The sequence below is a fragment of the Orcinus orca genome, chromosome X (genome assembly GCF_937001465.1).
Source record: "Orcinus orca chromosome X, mOrcOrc1.1, whole genome shotgun sequence".
Classification (NCBI taxonomy): Eukaryota; Metazoa; Chordata; class Mammalia; order Artiodactyla; family Delphinidae; genus Orcinus; species Orcinus orca.
The window spans coordinates 93,746,737-93,770,923 of NC_064580.1; the positions used below are offsets into that span (position 1 = coordinate 93,746,737).

The following is a 24,187-nucleotide window of genomic DNA, read 5'->3' on the forward strand; positions in this document are numbered from 1 at the left end:
TGAAGGATTGAGTATGATGAAGGAAAGAACAGGGAGAACGAGTATGAAGAGACAGAAATATGTGCTGGGGGATAATAAGAAGTTTAATTTAGCTGGCATTCATGTATGGGAGCCTTGGGAGATCATGTCGGAAGGGTAATTAGACTCAGACTGTGAATGGCCTTAAATACACCAACTAAGAGGTCTGGACCTTAATGTACACGTAGTAGAAAGCAATTTATTAGGTAGTTAAGTGACATGGTACAAGCGATGGTTTAGGGAAATGAATGTGGTTATAATAAGCCTTATGGAATAGTATGGAATAGTAAGAAAGAAACCAGAAGAACTAGTTAGGAAGCTATAATTTATCAAGCATAAGGTGATGAAAGTACAAACTGGAGTGGTAATAGAAATTGAAAGGAAGGGTTAGATGAGAAAGGCCTTTTGAAGGTAGGGGTAAGGGAGAAGTGAAAGATAACCCTGAATTTCAAGCTGTGTAACTGAGAGATGGGACCAATGAACTAAAGAGGAAGTTCCAGATGGACTAAATGGTTTGGGAAAGGGAAGTCATTATTGTGTTAGCCGTGTTGAGTCAACTACCTATTACAATTGAAATACCAAAATGAAGTATCAGGAATGCTCCAAAGACATACTGAGTCTGAGGTGACAATGTGATACTGGCTAAAAGGAAAGTGATAGCAGAACTGTTGCATAGATAAGAGTCTGAGGCTGCATATGGAAATCTTTAGTCATCTGTGTTGTCAGGATCTGGAGCTGTGAGAGAGGAGAAGATTACCAAAGAAGGGAGTATAGAAACAAAGATCAAGGGGGTCATAACATTTTACAGCTTAAGCACTACTGTGTAGAAATCTAGGTAATGCTAATATGAGCTAACTAACCCTAAATAATTAAAAACTCTGAGTGTAAAGAAATAGCAGGACCATTTAAGTGTGCAACAAATGATTATAAAAGACAAAAACAAAGTGAGTTAATTCCATGAGGAAAATAAATATCAAATACCTTTCTTAAAAAACAGCCCTTTACTACTGGGGTTATGATGAGACGTAAAAGATGTATCTCCCATAATTATAAGCAAGATTCCCATACTTTAGATAGACTTATACGAACTTTGGGAAATTTTAAAGTATCCATAGGCCCAGGGTTTTCAAAAATTCATTTTCAGTATCTTAATCGTTACTTATTGTTTAGAATTCTGAAAGTTCCTGCTAAGTTTAAAGTGGCTTTGAAATGAATAAACCATAGCTAAATACATCAGTACACATGAATTTCAAAAAGAAATGTGGAGTGAAAAAAAGCAAGTCACAGAAAAATTCATGTAATATGTGTCTGTGTAGAGCTGAAAATTGGATAACACTAGCAACACTTTGTTTAGATATAAATTCGTATGTGATAAAACTATTTAAAAAGAAAAAAGCAAGGGAATGATTAACGCAAAATGCTGGCTAGTGATCCCCTCAGGGAGGGAAGAGAAGCACTCAGGGAAGGGCACACAAGGTACTTCTGATACTGGTAATGTTCTATGAATACTGTATCGATGATACTGCTGTTATCAAATGATACAGCATCCATGCTACTGATACTGGTAATGTTCTGTTTCTAAAGCTTGTAGTGAGTACGAGTCTATTATTATTCCTTAACCTGTATATATACATTATTTTGCATGTATGAAAGATATCATAAACATTTTTTAAAAGTCATTTTGAGACAAGGAAAATCAGAAACTTTTTTTGAAAAAGATGCAGAAACTGACAGTGCAGGAGAGCATTATACCAGTAAGAATTTAAATGCACCGCTCTATTCCAGAGTGATTATTCTACTTGCAGAATGAATACAAAACTAATTTAATGAGGATCCTTTAAAAAGGCTTTGTGTACTGTCAATAATTGTAAGCTCAGGCTTTCAACAAAGACCAGCCACGTTAAAGCTGCCATTTCCTGCAGAACCAGTAGGGGGAACCGCTCGCAGCGGTGCCTTTCTTTTCTTACAGTACGTGGAACCGGTTTGGCACCCTGCTTCTAAATTTGTAACAACAAAGTATCACTTGCTTACTTTAAGACCTGAAAATACTACATGGTCTCTGAGCCCGAGAAAGTCCTCTTTAACACACAAACACTGCGAATAAACGCGCCCACCCTGGGCCCCTTTCTGAGAATGGGGTGGAGGTAGGGCGGGACAGGGAGGAGCTGGCCCGCGTTTCTCCGGCGCAGGCCGGTTTCATCAAGCGGCCAAGACCCTTTTACCTGGGTAGGTCCGTCTGAAATAGGAAGGAGTCACAGCATCCGTCCCGGGGCCGGCGCCGTTGCCTAGGTGCCTGTGCCGGGAGGACATGCCTACGGGGACCGGCAGCAGCGGCGGCCCTTCCTGAACTTCGCCCTACAGGCCTGTCCAGCCCGTCTCCCCTTTTCCCTCCTCCTTTGTCTTCCCGCTCACACGAAACCGCGTCCCCAGAACGTGACATAACCCCAAACCCAAAGTAACAAAAGCCACTTGAAGAGTTAAAAGATAGAACAGACCTCCCTTCGCCGTCTGCTCTCAGACAAGCCCTTACCTCTTCATGTTTCCACAGGCCCCTAGCTCTAACTTGGGTAAATAGGCCGCGGACTTCGAGTCCCAGAACTCTGCGCGGCCGACTCTAAGGGGATTGTGGTGGAGCGCAGGGCTCTGGGAATTGTAGTCTCGCATAGCTAGGAACCCAGAGTACGTACTGAGCAACCGGTATATTGTGAATTGTTCAAGTATTTCTCTTGGATTTCTTGTATAGGTTAAAGGTAACATCCAAAATATCCAGCTCATAAGCCTAGGAGTCGCCTTTGACTTCTTGACTCTCTCATCCAGTATCACCAAATCCTGGCCCCTCTAATTTCCCTCGAATGTGTCCCTATCAACCCTGCTTCTGCTTTCAAGGACTTCTTATCCTGCATCCCACCTACCTGCTGTTTCCAGTCGAGCCTCTGGTTCATCCTCTGCAGTGTTACCAGAGTGATCAGACTCAAGTTTGACCACATCACTAGCACAAATGGTTCTCCTCTGTCTCTAACAGAGGCTAAGACATTGTACTTCCTATCCTGAGAATCAGAAACCCACGTGTATTCAGGCCCATGAATGTTTTTATTGATAATTACAATGAATCAAGAGAGTGGTAGAACACAGTGGTTAAGAGAATGGGCTCCTAGTTCCCGGAAATGGAAATACAAATGTCCTTAAGTACATGAAAAGAAAGATGTTTAATCTCACAAGTGACATGTAAATTTCAAAGTACACTGACTATAAAATACCTGATGTGTACTCCTCAAAACTGTCAAGGTCATCAAAAACATGGAAAGTCTGAGCATCTGTCACAAAAGAATCAAAGGAGACATGATGACCAAATGTAATGTGGGATCCTGGGACAGAAAAGGGCCCTAGGTAAGAAAATATGGAAATATCAATAAATTATGCACTTTAGTTAATAATCTATCTATCATTATCATTATCACATCTATCATTAGCTGTGACAAATATACCAGAGTTATTTAAGATGTTAACACTAAATAAAACTGAGTGGAGGAATACAGAACTCTGTACTATGCAACTTTTCTGTGAATCTAAAACTTCTCTTAAAAAATAAAGTTTATTTTCTAAAAGTACATTAAAATAACATTTTTCACCCACCAGATTAGTAAAGATCCACAAGTTTGAGAACACACTTGTTTTGTTGAGATTGAGGGGAAACAGGCATTCTCAGTACACTGCTGGTAGAAACATAAATTGGTACCTCTGTGGAAGGCAACTTGAGGATACAATTTAAATCATAAATGCACAATTTAAAGTAAGAATTCAACTTATCCTCAATACTATGTATCCTCAAGAAATTAATTTTATGTGTACATATCTAATTATAGGCTATACAATTTTATAAACTATATATATTATAAAATTTTGTATATATATAAAATTAGTCATGCAACCTTGTTTATAATAACAAAATATTGGAAACAACTTAAATATCCATGAATGTTATACATCCATTCAATGGAAAACTATGCAGCAGTACCAAAGATGACAAAGTTCTCTATGGACTGCTACTGAACAATCTCTAAAATATATTTAGTGCAAAAGCAAGGTACAGCACGATGTGTATAGTATTCTTCCATTTTAGTTTTTTAAAAAGAAGGAATATATGTATGTGTTTGCTTGTATAGGCAATAAAATACCTCTGGGAAAACATAAGACAGTGATAAGTAAATGATTCCTGGTTAAGGGAACTGGATGGTGAGGGATAAAACTTTTCACTTTATCTTCTTGAATTTTGAACCACATGATTATATTACCTAGTCAATATATTTTTTAATTAAAGAGAACCCTTCTTATATAACAAAGAGCCAAAGAAGAAAAGGATCATGGGTTTGGGGGGGTCACACTGCTTGGATTCTCAGTTCCCACAGTTATTGACAATATAACATAGTAGGCAACCTGGACTTGAACTTTTGTTTGGCAAGTTACAAGACTATGTAAGTTTCACTAAGATTCTTTAACTGGTCTAGGCCAGTTTCCTCATCTGTAAAATGAGAATAATTCTTCAGAATAGGGTGACTATAAAGTACTATACAAAAGAATGTGTTTTTTTTGTGTGTGTGTGTGGTACGCGGGCCTCTCGCTGCTGTGGCCTCTCCCGTTGCGGAAGCATGGGCTCCGGACGCGCAGGCTCAGCGGCCATGGCTCACGGGCCCAGCCTCTCCGCGGCATGTGGGATCCTCCCGGACCAGGGCACGAACCCATGTCCCCTACATCGGCAGGCGGACTCTCAACCACTGCGCCACCAGGGAAGCCCAAAAGAATGGTTTTAAAATCACTTGCAGCGTGGTCATCTATGAGCAAATATTCCAAGTTTATCCAGTAGGTTCAGACTTATTCAAACTGTCTGTATTGCCACACTCAAGTTAGAGGATAAGACCAAACAGCAGCTACTGGAAGACATCATACTTCCTATCCTGAGAATTTCTAACAGATGAGAATGTCATGGAAAGTACTAGAGTTACCCAAGACCTAGCATATGCAAATGACTGTGCTCTTGAAGCACCCAGGTGAATGAATGCAGCTCTAACTTGCACCATTTTGTGGTTTTGGCACAGAACAGGGATGGAATCTAAGCAAAAACAAAGTGTGGGTCATAACGTAACCTGCATTAAGTAAATCCTATATGGTGGTGGGCTGAATTCTGCTGCTCAACCAAACTGTCCAATTGACACATTGATCAACAAGGAAATGGAAGAATACACCAAAGTTGCTAGTGTGTCTGTCCCCTGGGAAGGCGGCAACGGGTGGAACAGATTACTATACTGACCACCACACCAGACTTGTATACAGCTTCCTATAAAACATACATTCTATTGGTACTGAAGTGATACACACTACATTACAAATCCACTAGGTGGGATGAGTGGAGAATGAATGGCTAAAAAGACATACATGGAGTGGAATTACAACTACAAAGCAAGGTCATAAGGAAGTACTCTATGTACCTGTGTATAACTGTAGCCAGTCCGAGTGGTAGGTACCAAGGGACAAATATTCAGAAAATTGTGCTAGAAGGAAAACCAGGCTATTTCTAGCTCTGCCAAATTTATTACCTGTGGAATAACAGCTATTCCATTTCCCCACAGCATCCTCTCCCCACTTCAAAAGGATATCAGACAGTATATTAAAAGCTTTGAGATTTCTAGATGTTATTCATGGGCACAGAGATCTTAGCACGAGGTAATTTCACAATTTCGCCCCCAGAATTTATGACAAACTGAAAAATATGCCTCATGTGTCTTTCTGACAATTTAACAAGGTTAGTTTAATTAAGCCAGAAGTTCCTCCTTAACATAGACATATTTTCAGGCTTCGTCCTTTTTAGGTGCTTTGTTCACAGCACACTTCTGATGAATACATTATGAAGCAATTATAATTTCCAGATATGAAAGAAGATGCTAAAACCAAAAATCTTCTCTTGAAGAGGGATAGCATCACTCATCTAATATTAAGAGTAAACAACTGTGCATGTCTTTCAAATCCTCCAAATGAGATAGCATAAATGCTGTCTTTTTCAGAGGACAAAAAAAGTAGATAAGCACTGGGAAAGTGTCAGCATGACAAATTTAAGAATTCTCCTTCAGCTAATATCTTAGTTGGTCTTTAACAATGGCTGTGGGGGAGAGGGGTCTCAAGATTCCAGTACCTAACATAAATGTAGCCTTAAAATTACTTGCAAGAATAGGTTATTTCTGATCTTTTAATTAATATCTGTTCAACAATGCCATGTCTTTTAGACACATGTTAGAACTAGAGTCAGAAGGAACCTTAAAAACGATTTAGTCCAAGGCTCCAAACAGTACACTGAGATCTACCAGTAAACCCACAGTATTACTGCATTGACCTGGAAGTCACTTGCCATTCACATGCCTCTTTTTTTTTTTAGCCTTTTTTTAAAACATCTTTATTGGAGTATAATTGCTTTACAATGGCGTGTTAGTTTCTGCTTTATAACAAAGTGAATCAGTTATACATATACATATGTCCCCATATCTCTTCCCTCTTGCATCTCTCTCCCTCCCACCCTCCCTATCCCACCCCTCTAGGTGGTCACAAAGCACCGAGCTGATCTCCCTGTGCTATGCGGCTGCTTCCCACTAGCTATCTATTTTATGTTTGGTAGTGTATATATGTCCATGCCGCTCTCTCACTTTGTCCCAGTTTACCCTTCCCCCTCCCCATATCTTCAAGTCCATTCTCTAGTAGGTCTGCATCTTTATTCCCATCCTGCCCCTAGGTTCTTCATAACCATTTTTTTTTTTGGATTCCATATATATGTGTTAGCATACGGTATTTGTTGTTCTCTTTTTGACTTACTTTACTCTGTATCACATGCCTCTTTTATGTCCTGGAAAAAAAATATTAGCACTCCCAATGCAAAGTCAATAGGAGTACTGTAGCCTCCTCTTTCTTTATTTTACTGAGGAAGTTTACAGTAAGCAAGTACTGGTAGTGAAAAGACATAAAGGAATCAAAAAACTTGTGAGAAATGAAAACTAGTTTCTTCCAGTTGGGAAAATCTTCATATGGTCCAACTCTTTCATGTTATAGACAAAAGATAATGCTCCAAATGAAATTATCTGTGCAGTTAATTAAGCAGGGACAAGAATAAATCCAGTATTTCCTTCTATATACTATGTTCTCTTTACTGAATGTGGAACTTAACGTATTCACAGACTACAAGAGTTGAATTGCCAAAAACAATAGGGGAAATGTCTTTATCTAGGATAATAATATTGTATTCAAACATTAAAGATTACTCAAGATAATACTCAAAAGCTGTTTACCTACAGAAATCATCCATAAAATTAAATGGTCTCTGTAATTTTGAGAGGTAATGAAAACTTACCTGATTAGAAGCTGCTACTTTGAGAAGTGTGGGTAGGAAAGAAAGAGGCCATGTAAGTTCTGATATTTGGTTTACTCATAAGGTGATGTAAATCACTAATACTCATTTCAAAAATATATTCTTTCCATAATATGTACCCTTCAGGATGTTCATGTTCAGTCACTACAACAGAAATTCAGCTCAGGAATTACAGGCAATTAAGCTTTAGTCACTCAAAAACTTTTAAGTAGTTTATTTTAGTGTTATACTTTTATTTTTCAGAGCTTTGCCTTTATTTATGACTTAGGTAAAACATGAAACACAAGAAATCAGACTGTTTCCAAGCTAAGAACAATGCTTTTTCTTGAAAAACAGATAAACAAATACACAAAACCCACAACTATAAATCATATGCTAAAACCAAGTAAAACACCAGATTATCTGGACATCAAAAATAAACCAATTGCCTGAACCATACCCTTTTTTAAATAACCTAAATCAAGTCCCAAATCCATCCTAACTCTTCCTCCCTTCTCTGAATTTCTATAGCATACTTTCTGTACTTCATAACACACTTCCTTGTATTGTCTATACTGTTTTTTTTATACAGACAGGCATTAAGTATATCTCAAAGTAGACAGTAAGTTCTTTTGACGAGAGAAACTTTACAGTAGCTAACACTATACGTTGAATGTTAACAGGCACCCAGTCAAGACTGGTTGGCATCTATTTTTTGGCAAACATTTCTTTATGATCTGGCTGGAGTGAAAAGGACAATGCGTGCTGCCGGTAAGATATGGAATCTAGCAGAGTAAGCCATGAATTGCACACACAGAGTCAACATCAAATAGGCTGCTGTCTAGACAGAAGAGCTGATATAGTTTTGAGTTGCTAATACTAAAAGCCAAACTACAGTATCATTGCCAACAGCACAATATTTAAGTGGGGGAAAAATACATGCAGCCTTTATTGCCACCAAAGATTAAATATTAACTGTAAATACTACTCTAACAAACACCATCAAAATTTGTAGGTAATGTATAATCCAAAAACAGCATGCTGAAGATAGGGTCATTCAATCAAAAGCAATCCTGACATTGCATTCCTGCTCCCTGTAATGACGATGCTCGAAAACTTCTATCTCTTCTACATTCCTTTGCAGCATGCCTATAAGGGGAAAAGGCACACATCATTACTCAGAGGACAAAATATCCCAGGAACATAACTTACATTCTCCCTTCAACCTATGATTGACAAAACTTTACATGTCAATTTTTTTTTTTCCATGCCATGCGCCTTGCAGGATCTTAGTTCCCCGACCAGGGATTGAACCCGTGCCCCCTGCAGTGGAAGTGTGGAGTCTTAACCACTGGATAGCCAGGGGAGTCCCATACATGTCAATTTTAATAGCTTTAAGTATTAGAAAATACAGAGGAAGAGAAAAACATGCCTCTGTCTGGTTGGAAACTATTGCACAAGACTGTTCTTGATTGGCTCTCCCTAGCTTTCAGGGAAGTAACCGTCTACCTGACATTTGTATTTTGTTGAAGAGAAGTGTTAACTGCTTTTTACTCATTACAGCCTAAAGGTGTCATACAGGATAGTCATGAAATTGAATGTGTGGATTTTGGTAGGTCTTTGCTGCCTATAAGCAAAGTAGTACACTGAATATTTTCACATTTCAGTTCCTTTCTAATGATTTATTTAACTTGGTGGTCCTTAATTTGCTCAGGGGCAGAACAACACAAAATACCATTAGTTTCACCATATAGAACAGTAACTTTCTGCAGTAAAAATAAGCTGTTGAAGTAAGTGTGATAATCTGAGTTTTTCTGTTAATGTGCACAAATAAATTTGGTCATTTGTTTTAGTATTCATTAATGCTCACTGGTTGATAAGCAATAACTGGTGCCAAAAATTTACGGAAAACTTCACAAGAGAAAAACTAAAAAATGTGGAACAATATACTTTAATTTTCTTCAGCCAATTGGAAAAGAACCAATGTTTTGCAGTTTTTGAAGTATAATACCTCATTCTATCTTATGACATATAGGCATTCCGTAAGATCACACCTTTTGAGAACAAGTGATTTAAATGATGGTTGTCTACTGAAAGGCTAGGAGAACAGTCTGGGAAAACACAACTCCTTTCTGTTGTAATAACTAACTGCAGGGACCAATTTTTTACCCCTGAATAACATTTTTCAATGTGACAGAAACACAAATGAGCACTACAACAAACCATTAACTTGAGGCCAAAAGTGTCAACATAAGCACAAACTACTTAATTTGCTGATTGATACATATTAAATGCAAAAGAGTACTTTTATAAACATTTTTAAAAATCAATGAAATGTCGAAAAACACAAGTCAGCATTATTAAGAGAGGCTTACCATAAATATTTTGTCATGGTTTCAAATTGAATTCTCAAGACTATCTCTGTATTAACATACTTTACATTTTTCAGGAGTTTCATTCCTTAAGGGCAGAAACTGCACCTAAGCACTTAACTGCCCAGAGTTCTGGTCCCATGATATGCGTCAGTGATTGTCCCTGCAGGCCTATTAAATTATACATCATACTAGAAGTAAAATGCTAGTAATAGTCAAAATTTGATGGGAACTATGCCATATACATTTGACATTATTAAAAAAGTAATTGTACTGAACAATATGAAAGTGAAATTAATAAAACAACTCCATTCACAGTAGCATAAAAAAGAATTAAAACACTCAGGAATAAACTTAGCAAATGAACTATAAGACTTGTACACTGGACACTATAAATCATTGCTAAGAGAAACTTAAGAAGATCTAAAAAAATGAAGAGATATTCCATGTTCATGGATTGAAAGACTCAATACTGTTAAGATGTCAATTCTCCACAAATTGATCTACAAATTCAATGCAATGCCTATGAAAATTCCAGAAGGCTACTTTTGTAGATATAGACAAGCTTTAAAATTTACATGGAAAGACAAAGGACCCAGAATAGCCAAAGCAATCTGAAAAAGAATAATAAATTGCAGGAATTACACCACCCAATTTTAAAACATACTACAAAGCTACAGTAATCGAGACAGCATGGTAATAGCATAGGATAGCCATAGAGATCAATGGAACAGAAATGAAGTCCACAAATAAAACTTTATATTTATGGTCAATTCATTTTTAACAAAGGTGCCAAGACAATACAATGGGAGGAAGCATAGTCTTTTTCAGCCAATAATACAGGGACAACTGCATATCTACATGTAACTGAAGTTGACCCCCTACCACTAACTATGAACAAAAATCAACTCAAACCTCTGTAATAACCTATATGGGAAAGAATCTGAAAAAGAATAGATATATGCATATGTATAACTAAATCACTTTGCTGTACACCTGAAACTAACACAACATTGTAAATAAAGTATACTCCAATATAAAATAACAATTAAAAAAACTCTCAAACACTTAAAAATCCTCAAGAAAATTCTAGCAAACCAAATCCAATAACATATAAAAGGAACTAGAAACCAGGACCAAGTAGAATTTATTCCATAAATGTAAGGTTGAATCAATGTTTAAAAATGTGTCAATGTAATCCACCATATCAACAAGTTAAAGAAGAAAAGTCATATGATTATATCAATTGATGTAGAGAAAGCATTTGACAAAATCCAGTACTCATTAATAATAAAAGTTAATGATAAAAAAAGTCAGGAAAAGAGTGGAATTACCTCAATTTGATAAAAAGCATCTACAAAAAAACCTATACCTAAAATCATACTTCCAGTGAAAGACTAAACTCAGAAGCAAGGCAAAGATGTTTGTTCTCACCACTCTTATTCAACATGGTTCTGAAGTTCTAACCAGTGTAATGTGAGAAAAAGACATAAATAGCATACAGATGGGGAAGGAAAAACCAAAATTGTCTGTTTTTGCAGATGATGTAACTACTTATGTAGAAAATCCCAAGGAATCAAAAACAAAACAAAACCCCAAAATACCAAACTCCTAGAAGTGAGTTCAGCAGGCATACAAGATCAACATATAAAATTGTGTTTTTATGTACTAAAAATGAACATGTGGAAACCAGAATTTAAAACACAATATCATTTACAATCACTACAAATAAAATGAAATACTTAGGTATAAGTCTGACAAAACCAAAACATATACATGATGTGGGTGCTGAAAATTACAAAATGCTGATGAAAGAACTCAAAGAAGACCTAAATAAATATTGAGACATACTATGTTCATGGATGAGAAGAATCAACACAGTAAAGATGTCAATTTTCCCCCAAATTGATCTATAAATTTAATGTAATTCCTATCAAATCCCAGCAAATTTTCATGGAAATGCAAAGAAATTAAAATAGCTAAAACAACCTTGATGGAGAAAAATAAAGTGGGAGAAATTACTCTCCAAGATATTAAGGCTTACTATACAGCTACATTGATTAAGAAAGTGTGGTATTGGTGGAGCGAAAGAAATATAGATCTACGGAATAGAGATCCCAGAAAACAATTTGATATCCATAGAGGAAAAAAAAACGTTCATCTAAACCTCAGATCTTATACAAAAATTAACTCAAAATGGATCACAGCCTTAAATATAAAATATAAAACAATAAAACTTGTAGGAAAAAACAGAGGAGAAAATTGGGGGTATATAGGACTACACAAAAAGTTCTTAGACTTCACACCAAAAGCATGATCCATAAAAGGAAAAATTGATAAACTGGACTTAATTTTAAAAACTTTTGTCCTGTGAACAACTCTGTTAAGAAGAGACAAGGTACAGAGTAGTAGAAAATATATGCAAACCACCTAGCTAGCAAAGGACTAGTATCTATAATGAACTCTCAAAACAACAGTAAAAAAAAAATCTAATTAGAAAATGGACAAAAGGCAAGAACTGACATTTCATCAAAGAGGATATACTCATGACAAATAAGCACATGAAAAGATGTTCCACATCATTAGCCATTAGGAAAATGCAAATTAAAACTTCAGTGATCTCACTACACATCTAGCAGAATGGTTAAAATGAAAAAAAAAGTGAAAATACTAAATGTTGAGGATGCAGACAAATTAGATTACTCATACATTTCTGGTGGGTATGTAAAATGGTACAGTCTCTCTGGAAAACAGTGTAACCGTTTTTAAAATAAAACTAAAGACGCAACTACCATATGACCTAGGAATTGCACTCTTGGGCATCTATCCAAGAGAAATGAAAACTTATGTTCACACAAGACTCTGTACATAAACATTCATAGAAGCTTTACTCATAAGTAGCCAAAAGCTGGAAACATCTAAGATGTACTACAACAGGTAAATGTGTAAACAGACTGTAGTACATCTAAACCATGGAAAACTACTCAGCAACAAAAAGGATCAAACCAATGATACACATAGCAATTTAGATGAATCTCTGGAGAATTATGCTGAGTGAAAAAAAGCCAACCCCTAAAGGTTACATGCTATATGATTTCATCTTATATAGTATTTTGAAATGACAAAATTTTAGAAAGGGAGAATAGATTAGTGGTTGCCAAGAATTAGGAGGCAGGGAGTAGGGGGGATATGGTGGGAGGGAGGTGGGTGTGGCAATAAAAGGGGAATATGAGGAATTCTTGTAGTAATGGAACTATTCTGTATTTTTACAATGGTTGTGGATATATAAACCTACACATGGGATAAAATTGTATATGACTAAACACACACACGCGCGCGCACACACACACACACACACACACACAAGTAAAACTGTAGAAATCTGAACAAGACAAATTTTATCAATGTTAATACCCCAGTTGCAATACAGTACTACAGTTTTGTAAGATGCTATCACTGGGGAGAACTAGGTAAATTATAAATAGGAACTCTATATTATTTCTTCAGGACCTATATTATTCCTTACACTAAATGTGAATCCACAATTACCTCAATAAAAATTTCAATTAGTATAAAAAACTAACCCACACAAATAAGGTTTTGATTCCCAATTTCTTCTAGAAGTGCCTGCTGAGTATGCACATAATATGACCCCCAATTTATGTGAGGCAAGAGTTTTAACATTTATTCTCACTGCTTAATATGGTTGGCCATCGTTTCAGCTTCCAATATGGGTTTCCTCATTGTTGCATGCCTGCTAAGCCAAAGACAGATTTTAAGGTTTTAGTTACTGTAGAATATACTTCAGTATTAGGTTAGGCTGCTGTTTAAAAGCAGCCCTGGGGCTTCCCTGGTGGCGCAGTGGTTGAGAGTCCACCTGCCGATGCAGGGGACACGGGTTCGTGCCCTGGTCCGGGAAGATCCCACATGCCGCGGAGCGGCTGGGCCCGTGAGCCATGGCTGCTGAGCCTGCGCATCCAGAGCCTGTGCTCCGCAACGGGAGAGGCCACAACAGTGAGAGGCCCATGTACCCCCCCCCCCAAAAAAAGCAACCCTGAAATCTCAGAAGTTTAACCTAATTAAGGTTTATTTCTCATTCAAAAAGTGGAATAAGGAGGTAAGAAGGGGGAGAGAGGGGAAGGGAGGGAGGAAGAAAGGAAGAGAGGGAAGGAGGGGGAAAAAGAGAGAGAGAGAGAGAACACTGTCCTCCCACTTATCATAGGTACTTTTAAGAAGATTCCCAGGTTATTGAAACTAAAGTAACACTCAGAATAAATATACTTGAATTCTTACTGTTAACTGTGATCTGATGGGAAGAACAGTGTTTCTAGAAACATACGAAGCTCTCCACTCTGCCATGAGAATTCTCATCCTGATCTCACCACTGATACATTAAGGTGGTGTTGGGGGAGACCTTCAAGATGGTGGAAGAGTAAGACGTGGAGATCACCTCCACAATGGGAGAGGCCACAGCAGTGACAGGCACACGTACCGCAAAAAAAAAAAAAATCTAGAAACAATAAATGCTGGATAGGGTGTGGAGAAAAGGGAACACTCTTGCACTGTTGCTGGGAATGTAAATTGATACAGCCACTTTGGAGAACATTATGGAGGTTCCTTAAAAAACTAAAAATAGAACTACCATATGACCCAGCAATCCCACTACTGGGCATATACCTTGAGAAAACCATAATTTAAAGAGTCATGCACTCCAATGTTCACTGCAGCACTATTTACAATAGCCAGGACATGGAAGCAACCTAAATGTCCATCAACAGATGAATGGTAAAGAAGATGTGGCACATATATACAATGGAATATTACTCAGCCATAAAAAGAAATGAAATTGAGTTATTTGTAGTGAGGTGGATGGACCTAGAGTCTGTCATACAGAGTGAACTAAGTCAGAAAGAGAAAAACAAATACCGTATGCTAACACATATATATGGAATCTAAAAACAAAATGGTTCTGATGAACCTAGGGGCAGGACAGGAATAAAGACCCAGACGCAGAGAATGGACTTGAGGACATGTGGAGGGGGAAGGGTAAGCTGGGACAAAGTGAGAGAGTGGCATGGACATATATACACTGCCAAATGTAAAATAGGTAGCTAGTGGGAAGCAGCTGCACAGCACAGGGAGATCAGCTCGTTGCTTTGTGGCCACCTAGAGGGGTGGGATGGGAAGGGTCGGAGGGAGATGCAAGAGGGAGGAGATATGGGGATATATGTATACATATAGCTGATTCACTTTGTTATACAGCAGAAACTAACACAACTTTGTAAAGCAATTTTACTCCAATAAAGATGTTTAAAAAAAAAGTTGGTGATGACAAGACACTCTTCTTGTATATAGCACTACCCTTCACACAAAATTAATAAAAAATACATTTAAAGGAAAGGAACAAAAATAAAAGATGGTGAAGGTATCGTGAGTTCTTGGAGGCATGGGCAGGAGGGGGACAAGATAGTAGAATTATTGCATTTGAAGTCATTCTCAGGCAGTCATCCTGTTGAATGTTACTTACTGTTCAAGTCTTATTTCAAATTCTAGCTCTTCTAGGGAACCAACTAAAGATAGGTTTCTCTTTCTTTACTGCTCCCTACACATGCACTTTGAACCTTTTCGAGGCAGAGGTGCATGCCACTGATGTTTACACCTCCTACGCTGATTAACACAGCACCTTGGCACATAGTAAGTGCTTTGTATCGAGAGTCACTACTCTCTGGTTTTGACCTGTATCTAAAATAACACTTTCCATTATACGGCACTTGAGTTTTCAAAATGTCTATGCATATTACCTTATTTGATTCCCACAATATCCTAGGATGAAGAGAATAACTAAAAACTCAAGAAGGTTCAGTGGCTTTCCAAAGGCCAAAACTAATGAAAATTGACACTAGGACTCATTATCTTCAGACTCCCATCTAAGAGCGCTTTTTTGTTACAGTGCATCTGTTTGTCAAATGCTGGGAAATTTTTAAATAAAAAGTACTATCTGGCACCACATCATAACACTGTTTGTTGTCCCTTCAAACACTGAAGTGCTCAAAATAAGACAGGCCTATCTGAATCCCAACTGGGGAGATTTCATTGGTGAAATACTATCAGGCCACTTTATCTATGAGGTAGCCACAGAGCGTGGGCCCCAAAACTGCGTTATAGCAAGGCTTCAGTATATTTATAGTTTTTAGTCACTAACAGGAAGAAAATTGCTTTGGAGAAAAATCTGTATACCTCACAAACAATATAAATTCTGCTATTTGGGAGTGATTTAAATCATGTTACATATAATTCATCTGGGGAGACTCTCCAGCTTGAGGAAATTCACTTGGGCACAAAATGTACATAAGGAGGATTAGTGAGAAATCTAATTTTGCAGATGTATTGAGTGTATTTCAAATCTGGATTTACATATAGAAAGGAAGTTTGGGAAGAGGAGCTCTGAGAATGTTAACCATCACGCACTCTTTCCTAACAGAAGCTGAAGTCTTGATCATTTTTAATCTCAGTATCCTAATCTAACCTACAAGAAATTCTTTAGAATTAAGGAACAATGGTGTGATAATAAATCTATTTTGTCTGTAAAGAGGAGCAGAGATGAGCAGGTAGCTCATTAAACAATGGAAATAAATAAAATACCTTTCAGTTAACTGCAATGGGAAGAAGCAAGTAAGTACCTGTCTCTGTTGAGCTTAACAGACCTCTAAAGTGAGTCTTTGTGTTGTTACCACATCTCTGACAGATCAAGAGCCTCTCAAGTATCTAAAGTGGAACATTACACTCCAGAACATAAGAGATGACCTCATCGATCAACCAATGTCACCAAGATTTCCCAAAGAACTTCAGAAAAAGAAGAGGTAAAAGAAACCAGCTTAATCAGTAAATCAGATTCTATTATAAAAGATGAACTAGGAAGAAGACACTTTGATTGGAATCCAAAGGCATCTTTTGGCATGTCGGCATTAGATACTCTTCAGATATGAGAGGGCTGAAAGTAATTAATAAAAAAATTTTTTAAAGCATTTCTTATCTGGACCAAAGCTTCTTAAAAAATACAGCATGGTAACTATAGTTAATAATACTGTATTGCATACTTGAAGGTTGCTAAGAGAGTAGATCTTAAAAGTTCTCACTGCAAGAAAAACAATTTTTTTTTTCTATCTATGTAAGGTGATGGATGTTGACTAGGCTTATTGTGGTGATGGTTTGGCAATGTATACAAATATTGAATCATGCTGTGCACCTGAAACTAATATAATGCTATATGTCAAATATACCTCAATTTTTTAAAAAAAGATAACAACATGCCCGGCCCTGAAAAATCTAATTTAAAATAATCCCGCAAACAATAAATATTAACATTGGGTGAAAATGAGGTATGATTATGACGTATCACAAAAAGCTGCTTCTCTAAAATGATTCTGAAGGCGTTTTATGCAAGGTAGTAGAGTCACGCTAGACGACTAAGTATGTTTTATGCCAAAAGTAAATAAGGTGTTCACAGACCACTGCTAATAGAACTATATTGTAGAAATACCACAAAATTCCTTATGGCATTTTTAGTTACTCTGAAGATTCTTCTCCTTCTGCCATAAATAGCAGTCTAAATGTTGTGAGCAGCTATTAAATAATTATGGGGCTCTAACCCATAGGAGACTGCAATGATTATGGATGAAATACATTTTAGTCATGAAGCTTTGGGACACTTCATGAAAGAAACAAATGCCATGAAAATACTCAAGGAACTTTCAAATAACGACTTGCATAAGATTTTCCACTGCCCACCCCTTTATTATGGTGTTTGATAAATATTAACGGACATGACAAGGTTTGGTATATGAAGAAACAAAAAACGCCTACCCTTCAGTCCTACCTCCCTCCTCTAAAAGAAGTAGCTCCATATATTTAAAATGAATAACAAATTGGCTCAGATTGACTTTCAACTCTGTCATAAGTGGTCCCAGCAGAGCTGGAGTTGCTGCAGTTTCAATGACTGCCAACTGAGAAGACAGATGTGTGACTGCAGCGTTGCCATCAAGCCAACCTCGAAACAATGCCGTAAATTTGTATAAAGAGAAAGACAAGAGAGGGAACTAGTATTTGACTATAGTTACTATTAACTCTCAATTAGCTATATTAATCATGAGGAAAAGAAGCAAAGAAAATGTTAAAAAATGGATAAGTATCAAATTTTAAAACTGGTCAACAGCAGTACATGTTCAGACACTCCCTTAATTCAATACCCTTAAACTTATCTCTTCCTAGTTTGGTTCCATCAGTCAGTTCTATATGGGTTAGAGGAAGAAAGGGGCCTGGTTCTCTGCTTACTCATAGATATTGAAAAGTTGATTGGACAGTGTAATATTTTAACATATAAACTGTAGTGTATGATTTTCAAATCACTTTTAAAGATAAGCTGATTTTTAAGTTAAGTACATAGCATAACAGTTATGTTTTATAGCAGAAAAAAATTTGTACTGTCATTAAAGATATCAAATCATAAAAATATTTCCCAGAAACCTTCCAAGATAGAGATTTTGGCTTTAAAACCATTTTTATTTAAAACAAACCTTACTGTTAGAGATTTCTCTTTAATTAAAAAAATTACCTTATTTCTATTGTTAAAATAACACATGTATTAGTTTTTTATAACTATTATTTGGATGTGAATAAAGAGACTCATTAAGAAGTTTAACCTTAAAACTTCTCAGTCCACAGACCATTTCAGCAGACATGACCCCTTAATTATTAAAAAGTAAAATAAACCAACAACAAAAAAACCCTTCTCTTAGCATGATTAAATCCTGCCACTCTCCATTCCTTGATCATGTCTTTTCCTGATATGAAAAGGAAAGGTTCCTTGTGGGAACAGCAAAAAAGGAGCCCACAGTATCAAGAATCACCAGGCTTTTTTCCATTATCATGGCTTCCCCATCTAATTTGGGAACCTGTATGAGCTCTCATGGCCCCTCCATCTCAACTCAAATTTTAGCAGAAAAGTACCTCCAAGTAATCATTACTCTCCATTGTCTTACCCTTTTTACCCTGTGTTGACTGAAACTTTACTCAGACACCTAGAACTTACATCCTACTCAAGTACTACCATTATCATACTTTGAAAACCCATGTCCTCTACTGTTAGGTAAATGATTAAGATTTGTTTTTATATCCAGTGATGCCTACATTAGAATTGTTTTAAGAGCATACCAGTAGAAAGAATACTGTTCTGATAATTAGGAAATTTAGATTCTGGTCCTAGCTCTGCCACTAATTAACTGTGTGTTCTTAGGGAAGTCATTTAACTTCTCTGAACCACAGTTTCTTCATTTACATAATAAAGTAAGTTCTTTGTAGCACTAACAACCTTAATTTTATCAGTAGGAAAACACTGGCTGAGAGCCTTGAGATTTCATTTATGACAAAGAGGATCTCAGCCAAGAGAAAAAAAAATCACTATAATCTTTCTTTACCTAATTACATTTTGACATCCCCCCCAACTCTATCCAAGAAGCATCGCTCATTGTAGGAAAATATGCAACAGAGAGGAATACAACTGAGTCAAACTTTGTATGATCTCATTCCTCAGTGTTTTCTAGCCACTGACATTCTCCCACATCTCAGCTGTTCTTAACAACTTCTCTAGGTAAGTGGTTTTCAATGATAATCTATGCGGAACTGCTTTCTCTAGACTCATTTAATAGCTACCTTTTGAACCATATGACCATTCTTGTCCTTCTCCCTACCCCGCCCCTCCTATGTACAGTAAACTCTGACAACCAGTTCTGCTTCTGTCATTTACTGAGCACCAACCATGAGCCAGGCACTGCTCAAGGAAAGTTCAATTTTGCTTCCTTTAATCCTTACAAAAGCCCTAAAAGGTAAATATTGGCCCTCATTTTTAAAATAAGGATACAGACTCAGAGAGATTAAGTAACAGTTGAGCTCACACAACTATTAAGTAGTAATACCTTGACTTGAATCCATATCTGTCTGACTCAGAAACCTCTCCCTCTCAGGTAATTAATACTAAAGCAATATAGAATTTAACTTCCCTCTGATGATTCAAAACACAGTTTAGAAAGCAATAGAACACAGGAAAGAAAGAAGTAAAGATGGATGATGATGATATAGGTATGTTTGGAAGGGAAAGAAGCAAAGGAAGTTCATGGTTGATGACCTCTATTAATGTAGAGAATGAGGAATCTATAAAGCCAAACAAGATTTGTATTATTTTCATACTACATCTTTAAAAGTAGTAACTCTGATTGGCTAACTAGCCCCCATTTGTCTCAATTACTGAGGTCTCAATATATTCCATATTTAGGCAAAAGTCTATAAAAATCACTTTCTACCAATTTTTATTTTAAATCTATTAAAAAGTTGAGAGAATAGTAAAAGTCACAAACTTATATACGCTTTCCCTGGATTAACCCACTGTTACCATTTTGCCACAAATCGCTCCATCTTTTTCTCTCCACAAATGATTTTGGTTGAACCACTTGAAACAGAACTAGAGATATGACACTTCTCTAAATAACGTAGCATGCAGCTTCTAAGAATAAAAATATTTTCCTACATAACCACAGTAAGACATATAAGAAAATAAAAAATTCCTTAATATTTTATGTGTAGTCCAAATTCAATTTCCCCAATTGTTCTAAATAATGTCTTCTTGGCTTTAATCCAGTATCTAATCAAAGTTAATATGGTAGACTTGATTGTTATATTTCTTTTAATCTACAAAATCCTCTCAATTTTTTTGTTTTGAATTTTTTGGTTTCCCATGACTGATTTTTCAAGAGTCCAAGCCAATTATCTTTCAGCATGTCTCATGCATAGACTGATTATTTTCTTGTGACTTGATTCAGTTAAACATTTTTGGTAAGAACACTACATTTTCTTCCAGAATGTCTCACACATAGAATGTCTGATTATTTTCTTATTATTAGACTCAGGTCAAACATTTTTAAAAAGAATACTACATATGGGATATTGTGCACTTCTCATGTCAGATCAAGAGGCAAACAATGTCATTATCCCACTATTGGTGATATTAGATTTGATCACTTGATTGAAGTGGTACTTGTCAGCACTGTTGCAAAGGTACATTTGCTCCTTTGTAATTTTTAAGTAATGTGTAGAGTAATATTTTTGAGACTATGCAAATATCCTGTTCCCCAACAATTTTAAATTCAATGGTTTTAGCATCCCTTGATGACCCTTGCCTGAATCATTCAATCATTGAGCTGGGGCTACAACATGGTGGCTTTCTCATTAAATTGTACAATTAAAATGAGTGTATATAAATTAAATTAAAATGAGGTATATAAATTATACCTAAATAAAATTTTAAAAATAATTCAGTAACTTGCAATTTATATTTGGTTCATTTCCTGCTAGTATATTTTTTCTGCCAAGAAATGACTGACAGTTGAAACATTTTATAAATGAGGCCGAGTACTCAAGATCAGGGAAAGCTTAATAAATGTATTCTGTTGAAAGTGTTTTTAATGGTGGTTCTCTAATCCTATCATTCCTTCTATAATTATTAGCTGCCATGGGTCTATAAAGACTTTTCCCTGTACCTTCCATTTCTCTCTCTCTCTCTCTCTCTCTTTTTTTTTTTTTTTTGGAGTATCACTGTGGACTCATGAGTTTTTCTCCCTCCATGTGTTATAATCCATCACTGTCATTATTCTTTTTGATGCTGAAACCTGATTTGGCCAGTAGAAGCCCATTAAAGCACAATCTTGTATCCTGATATAATCTCATAAGTCGTTGAACAATCTTTGTTTTCTGGCATGAAAAGTGCCAAACTCACCCTGTACTTTCCCTGCCTGAGACCTGAGATCAGATATTTCTCCAAGGTTCCTTTTAATCGTAATGGTATTTAGAAACCAAGATCTAGGTGTTAGATGTGCTCACTGCTATCAGGATGTGTCATTGCTTCTTGGCCCCTTCCATGTACAGAAAAAGGAAATAGGAATTCATACTGATGTTTGCAATTCAAATTTATAATAAAAATATGAAAGGAAGAAAAATATATCTCTTTTATCTTTCAATGAAAATCTTGGTTTCTATTATCAATATACTTGTGCATTTGCTTTCTACTATAATATATATAATGGTAGTAATATTATACCACATGCATATATAATACATAGTATAATTCTGAAACTAATGATAAGCTTACTAAGATAGCTTAAGATTTCTTTGCAGTTCTTTTTATCATTAAGATTACATCCTACCAAGGATGCATCATCAAGAACACTATGTACAAAAGTTATCTGAGCTGCACGTTTATGTTATAGATTAGTTACACAGATTTATTTGTTTTCATTTTGTATTCAATTTTAGCATTTGTCTTTCTTCCCATTATTTTTGGCTTAATTTAAATTTTTGAGTATTTAAACTTTTATATGGTCCAGAAGTCAAAATTGTATAAATAACAGAAGCACTGTTTCTATCCCTATCTCCTCCACCTCATTCCTAAACATCCCCTATTTTCATCAGTTTCTAGTTTATCCTTCCTGTGTTTCATTTTATAAAAATAAGCAATTACGGTTCTTCAGAATTAATATAGACATACCATGTGTTAATACCCCTACAACTGAGCTCTTATTTGAGTGTGGTCATGGTGCACAAAACCTGACTTGTATCACATTTTCTACTTACAGATAACTTGGGGTACAAATAAACTCCCACCTGAAGTCTGATGAATCCATTGTAGAAAGTCCATATGAGCATTCAGAATTTTGCAGATCTGCTGGAGCTAAAAACACACACAGGATTTTTAGATTATGATTTTTCTGATATGGTAAATTAAAAAAACATAAAAAATTGAAATTAGGAAGTTATTTTCATTTCTTCTGGTAAGAAATTGACTGAGAATGTGCTAAATATTAATTGCATGGGTTTTTTTTGCTATTTTATATTTGTAATGTTCATTACATCTATATATTAGTTCAATCTATTTTGTAACTGTCAAGAATTCAACTTCTATAATTCAATAAAACACTGACTTCTATAGTACAAAAATAAGTAAAGAACATTAAGAGACATTTGACAGGACAAGAACTTCATATAATAATTTTTAAAATATTACCTTTTTAAAAAAGGTAATCAACTTTTTTATTGAGGTATAACTGACATATGTAACATTATATTAGTTTCAGGTGTATACAGTAATGATTTGATATTCATATATATTGTGAAATGATCACCACATTAAGTCTAGTTAACATCCACCATACAGTTACAAAAAAAGTTTTTTTTTGTGATGAGGACTTTTCCAATCTAGTCTTTTATCAATTTTCAAATATATAATACAGTATTATTATTAACTATAGCCACCATGACTTATTTATTTTATAACTAGAAGTTTGTACTTTTTGACCCCCTTCAGCCATTTTGCCCACCACCTACCTCCAGCCGCTGGCAACCACCAATCTGTTCTGTGTATCTATGAGCTTGGTTTAGTTTTAGTTTTTGTTCTCAAATTCCATATTTAAGAGAGATCATATGGTATTTGTCTTTCTCTATCTGACTTATTTTACTTTGCATAATGCCCTCAAGGTCCATCCATGTTGTCACAAGTGGCAAGATTTCCAAATAGCAATTTTTAATAAACGGTAATACTCAGTTGTCAAGTGTGTGGGGGAAATAGGTACATTCATATACAGCCTATGGTAATATAAATTGACCCAGCCCTTCAAAATGTAAATTTTTGCAATATATACCAAAGTCTTAAAACATTCATACCTTTTAACTCAGTATATTCTACTTCTAGAAATCTATCCAGAGGAAGTAATGAAACCTAAACACACAACTGGTCATTACAGGTTAATTTCACAGTGGTAAAAATTTGAAACAATATCTCCATCTATAAAAAATGATTAAATATATTATGGTAAAGTCATCTCTAATGAAATGTTATAGAGTCATTAAAACCATATTTTCAAAGAATGGTTAAAATTTTGGGAAAATACTATGAAAGAATATTAAATGAAGACAGAATCCAAAACTTTATATAGGTATGTTTCCGAAGCTATTTAAAAGAAAATAAGTATTTTTACCAGCATAGCAAAAATACTTGGAAGAAATACACTAATATATCAGCATAGTACTGGTAACACAGGTGTTTTACTTTTCTTTACAGATTTCCATATTTCCCGAGCTTAATACATGGAATAAGCATATGCATTAACTTTGTAACAAAAATACTAATCCTTTTAAAAATGTTAGAACACTTTTGACAAATACTCTGGCAAAGTCCAGGACAATACTGAAAACAAGAAGAAATGAAAATGTTACCACACTTAAACAGTATGTAATAAAAACAGCAAATTCAGTGTATCTTAATATAACAAACAGAAATATAATTTGTAGTTGGAACAATGAATTTTTATAA

The 24,187-nt window shown here is 35.8% G+C and overlaps 2 protein-coding genes across 10 annotated transcripts in view; both read right to left on the minus strand.

Moving 5' to 3' along the window:
• The window catches only part of RBM41 (RNA binding motif protein 41), a 71,300-nt gene extending 68,695 nt beyond the window's left edge, over positions 1-2,605 (minus strand). For 5 of the 7 annotated variants that reach the window (XM_049704360.1, XM_033408801.2, XM_049704362.1 and 2 more), the window contains exon 1: positions 2,241-2,542. In XM_049704360.1, coding sequence (XP_049560317.1) covers positions 2,241-2,458 — 218 coding nt within the window. In that variant the 5' untranslated portion in view covers positions 2,459-2,542. The other 2 variants (XM_004281506.4, XM_049704361.1) reach the window with 2 other exon arrangements.
• A 5,015-nt stretch (positions 2,606-7,620) lies between these two features.
• The window catches only part of NUP62CL (nucleoporin 62 C-terminal like), a 32,556-nt gene continuing 15,989 nt past the window's right edge, over positions 7,621-24,187 (minus strand). For 2 of the 3 annotated variants that reach the window (XM_033408819.2, XM_049704364.1), the window contains exons 7-8: positions 22,483-22,549; positions 7,621-8,551 (exon numbers count right to left, since the gene is read on the minus strand). In XM_033408819.2, the coding sequence (XP_033264710.2) occupies positions 8,460-8,551; positions 22,483-22,549 (159 nt within the window). In that variant the 3' untranslated portion in view covers positions 7,621-8,459. Of the gene's footprint in view, positions 8,552-22,482; positions 22,550-23,538; positions 23,660-24,187 lie in introns of all 3 variants that reach the window. The other variant, XR_007474692.1, reaches the window with a different exon arrangement.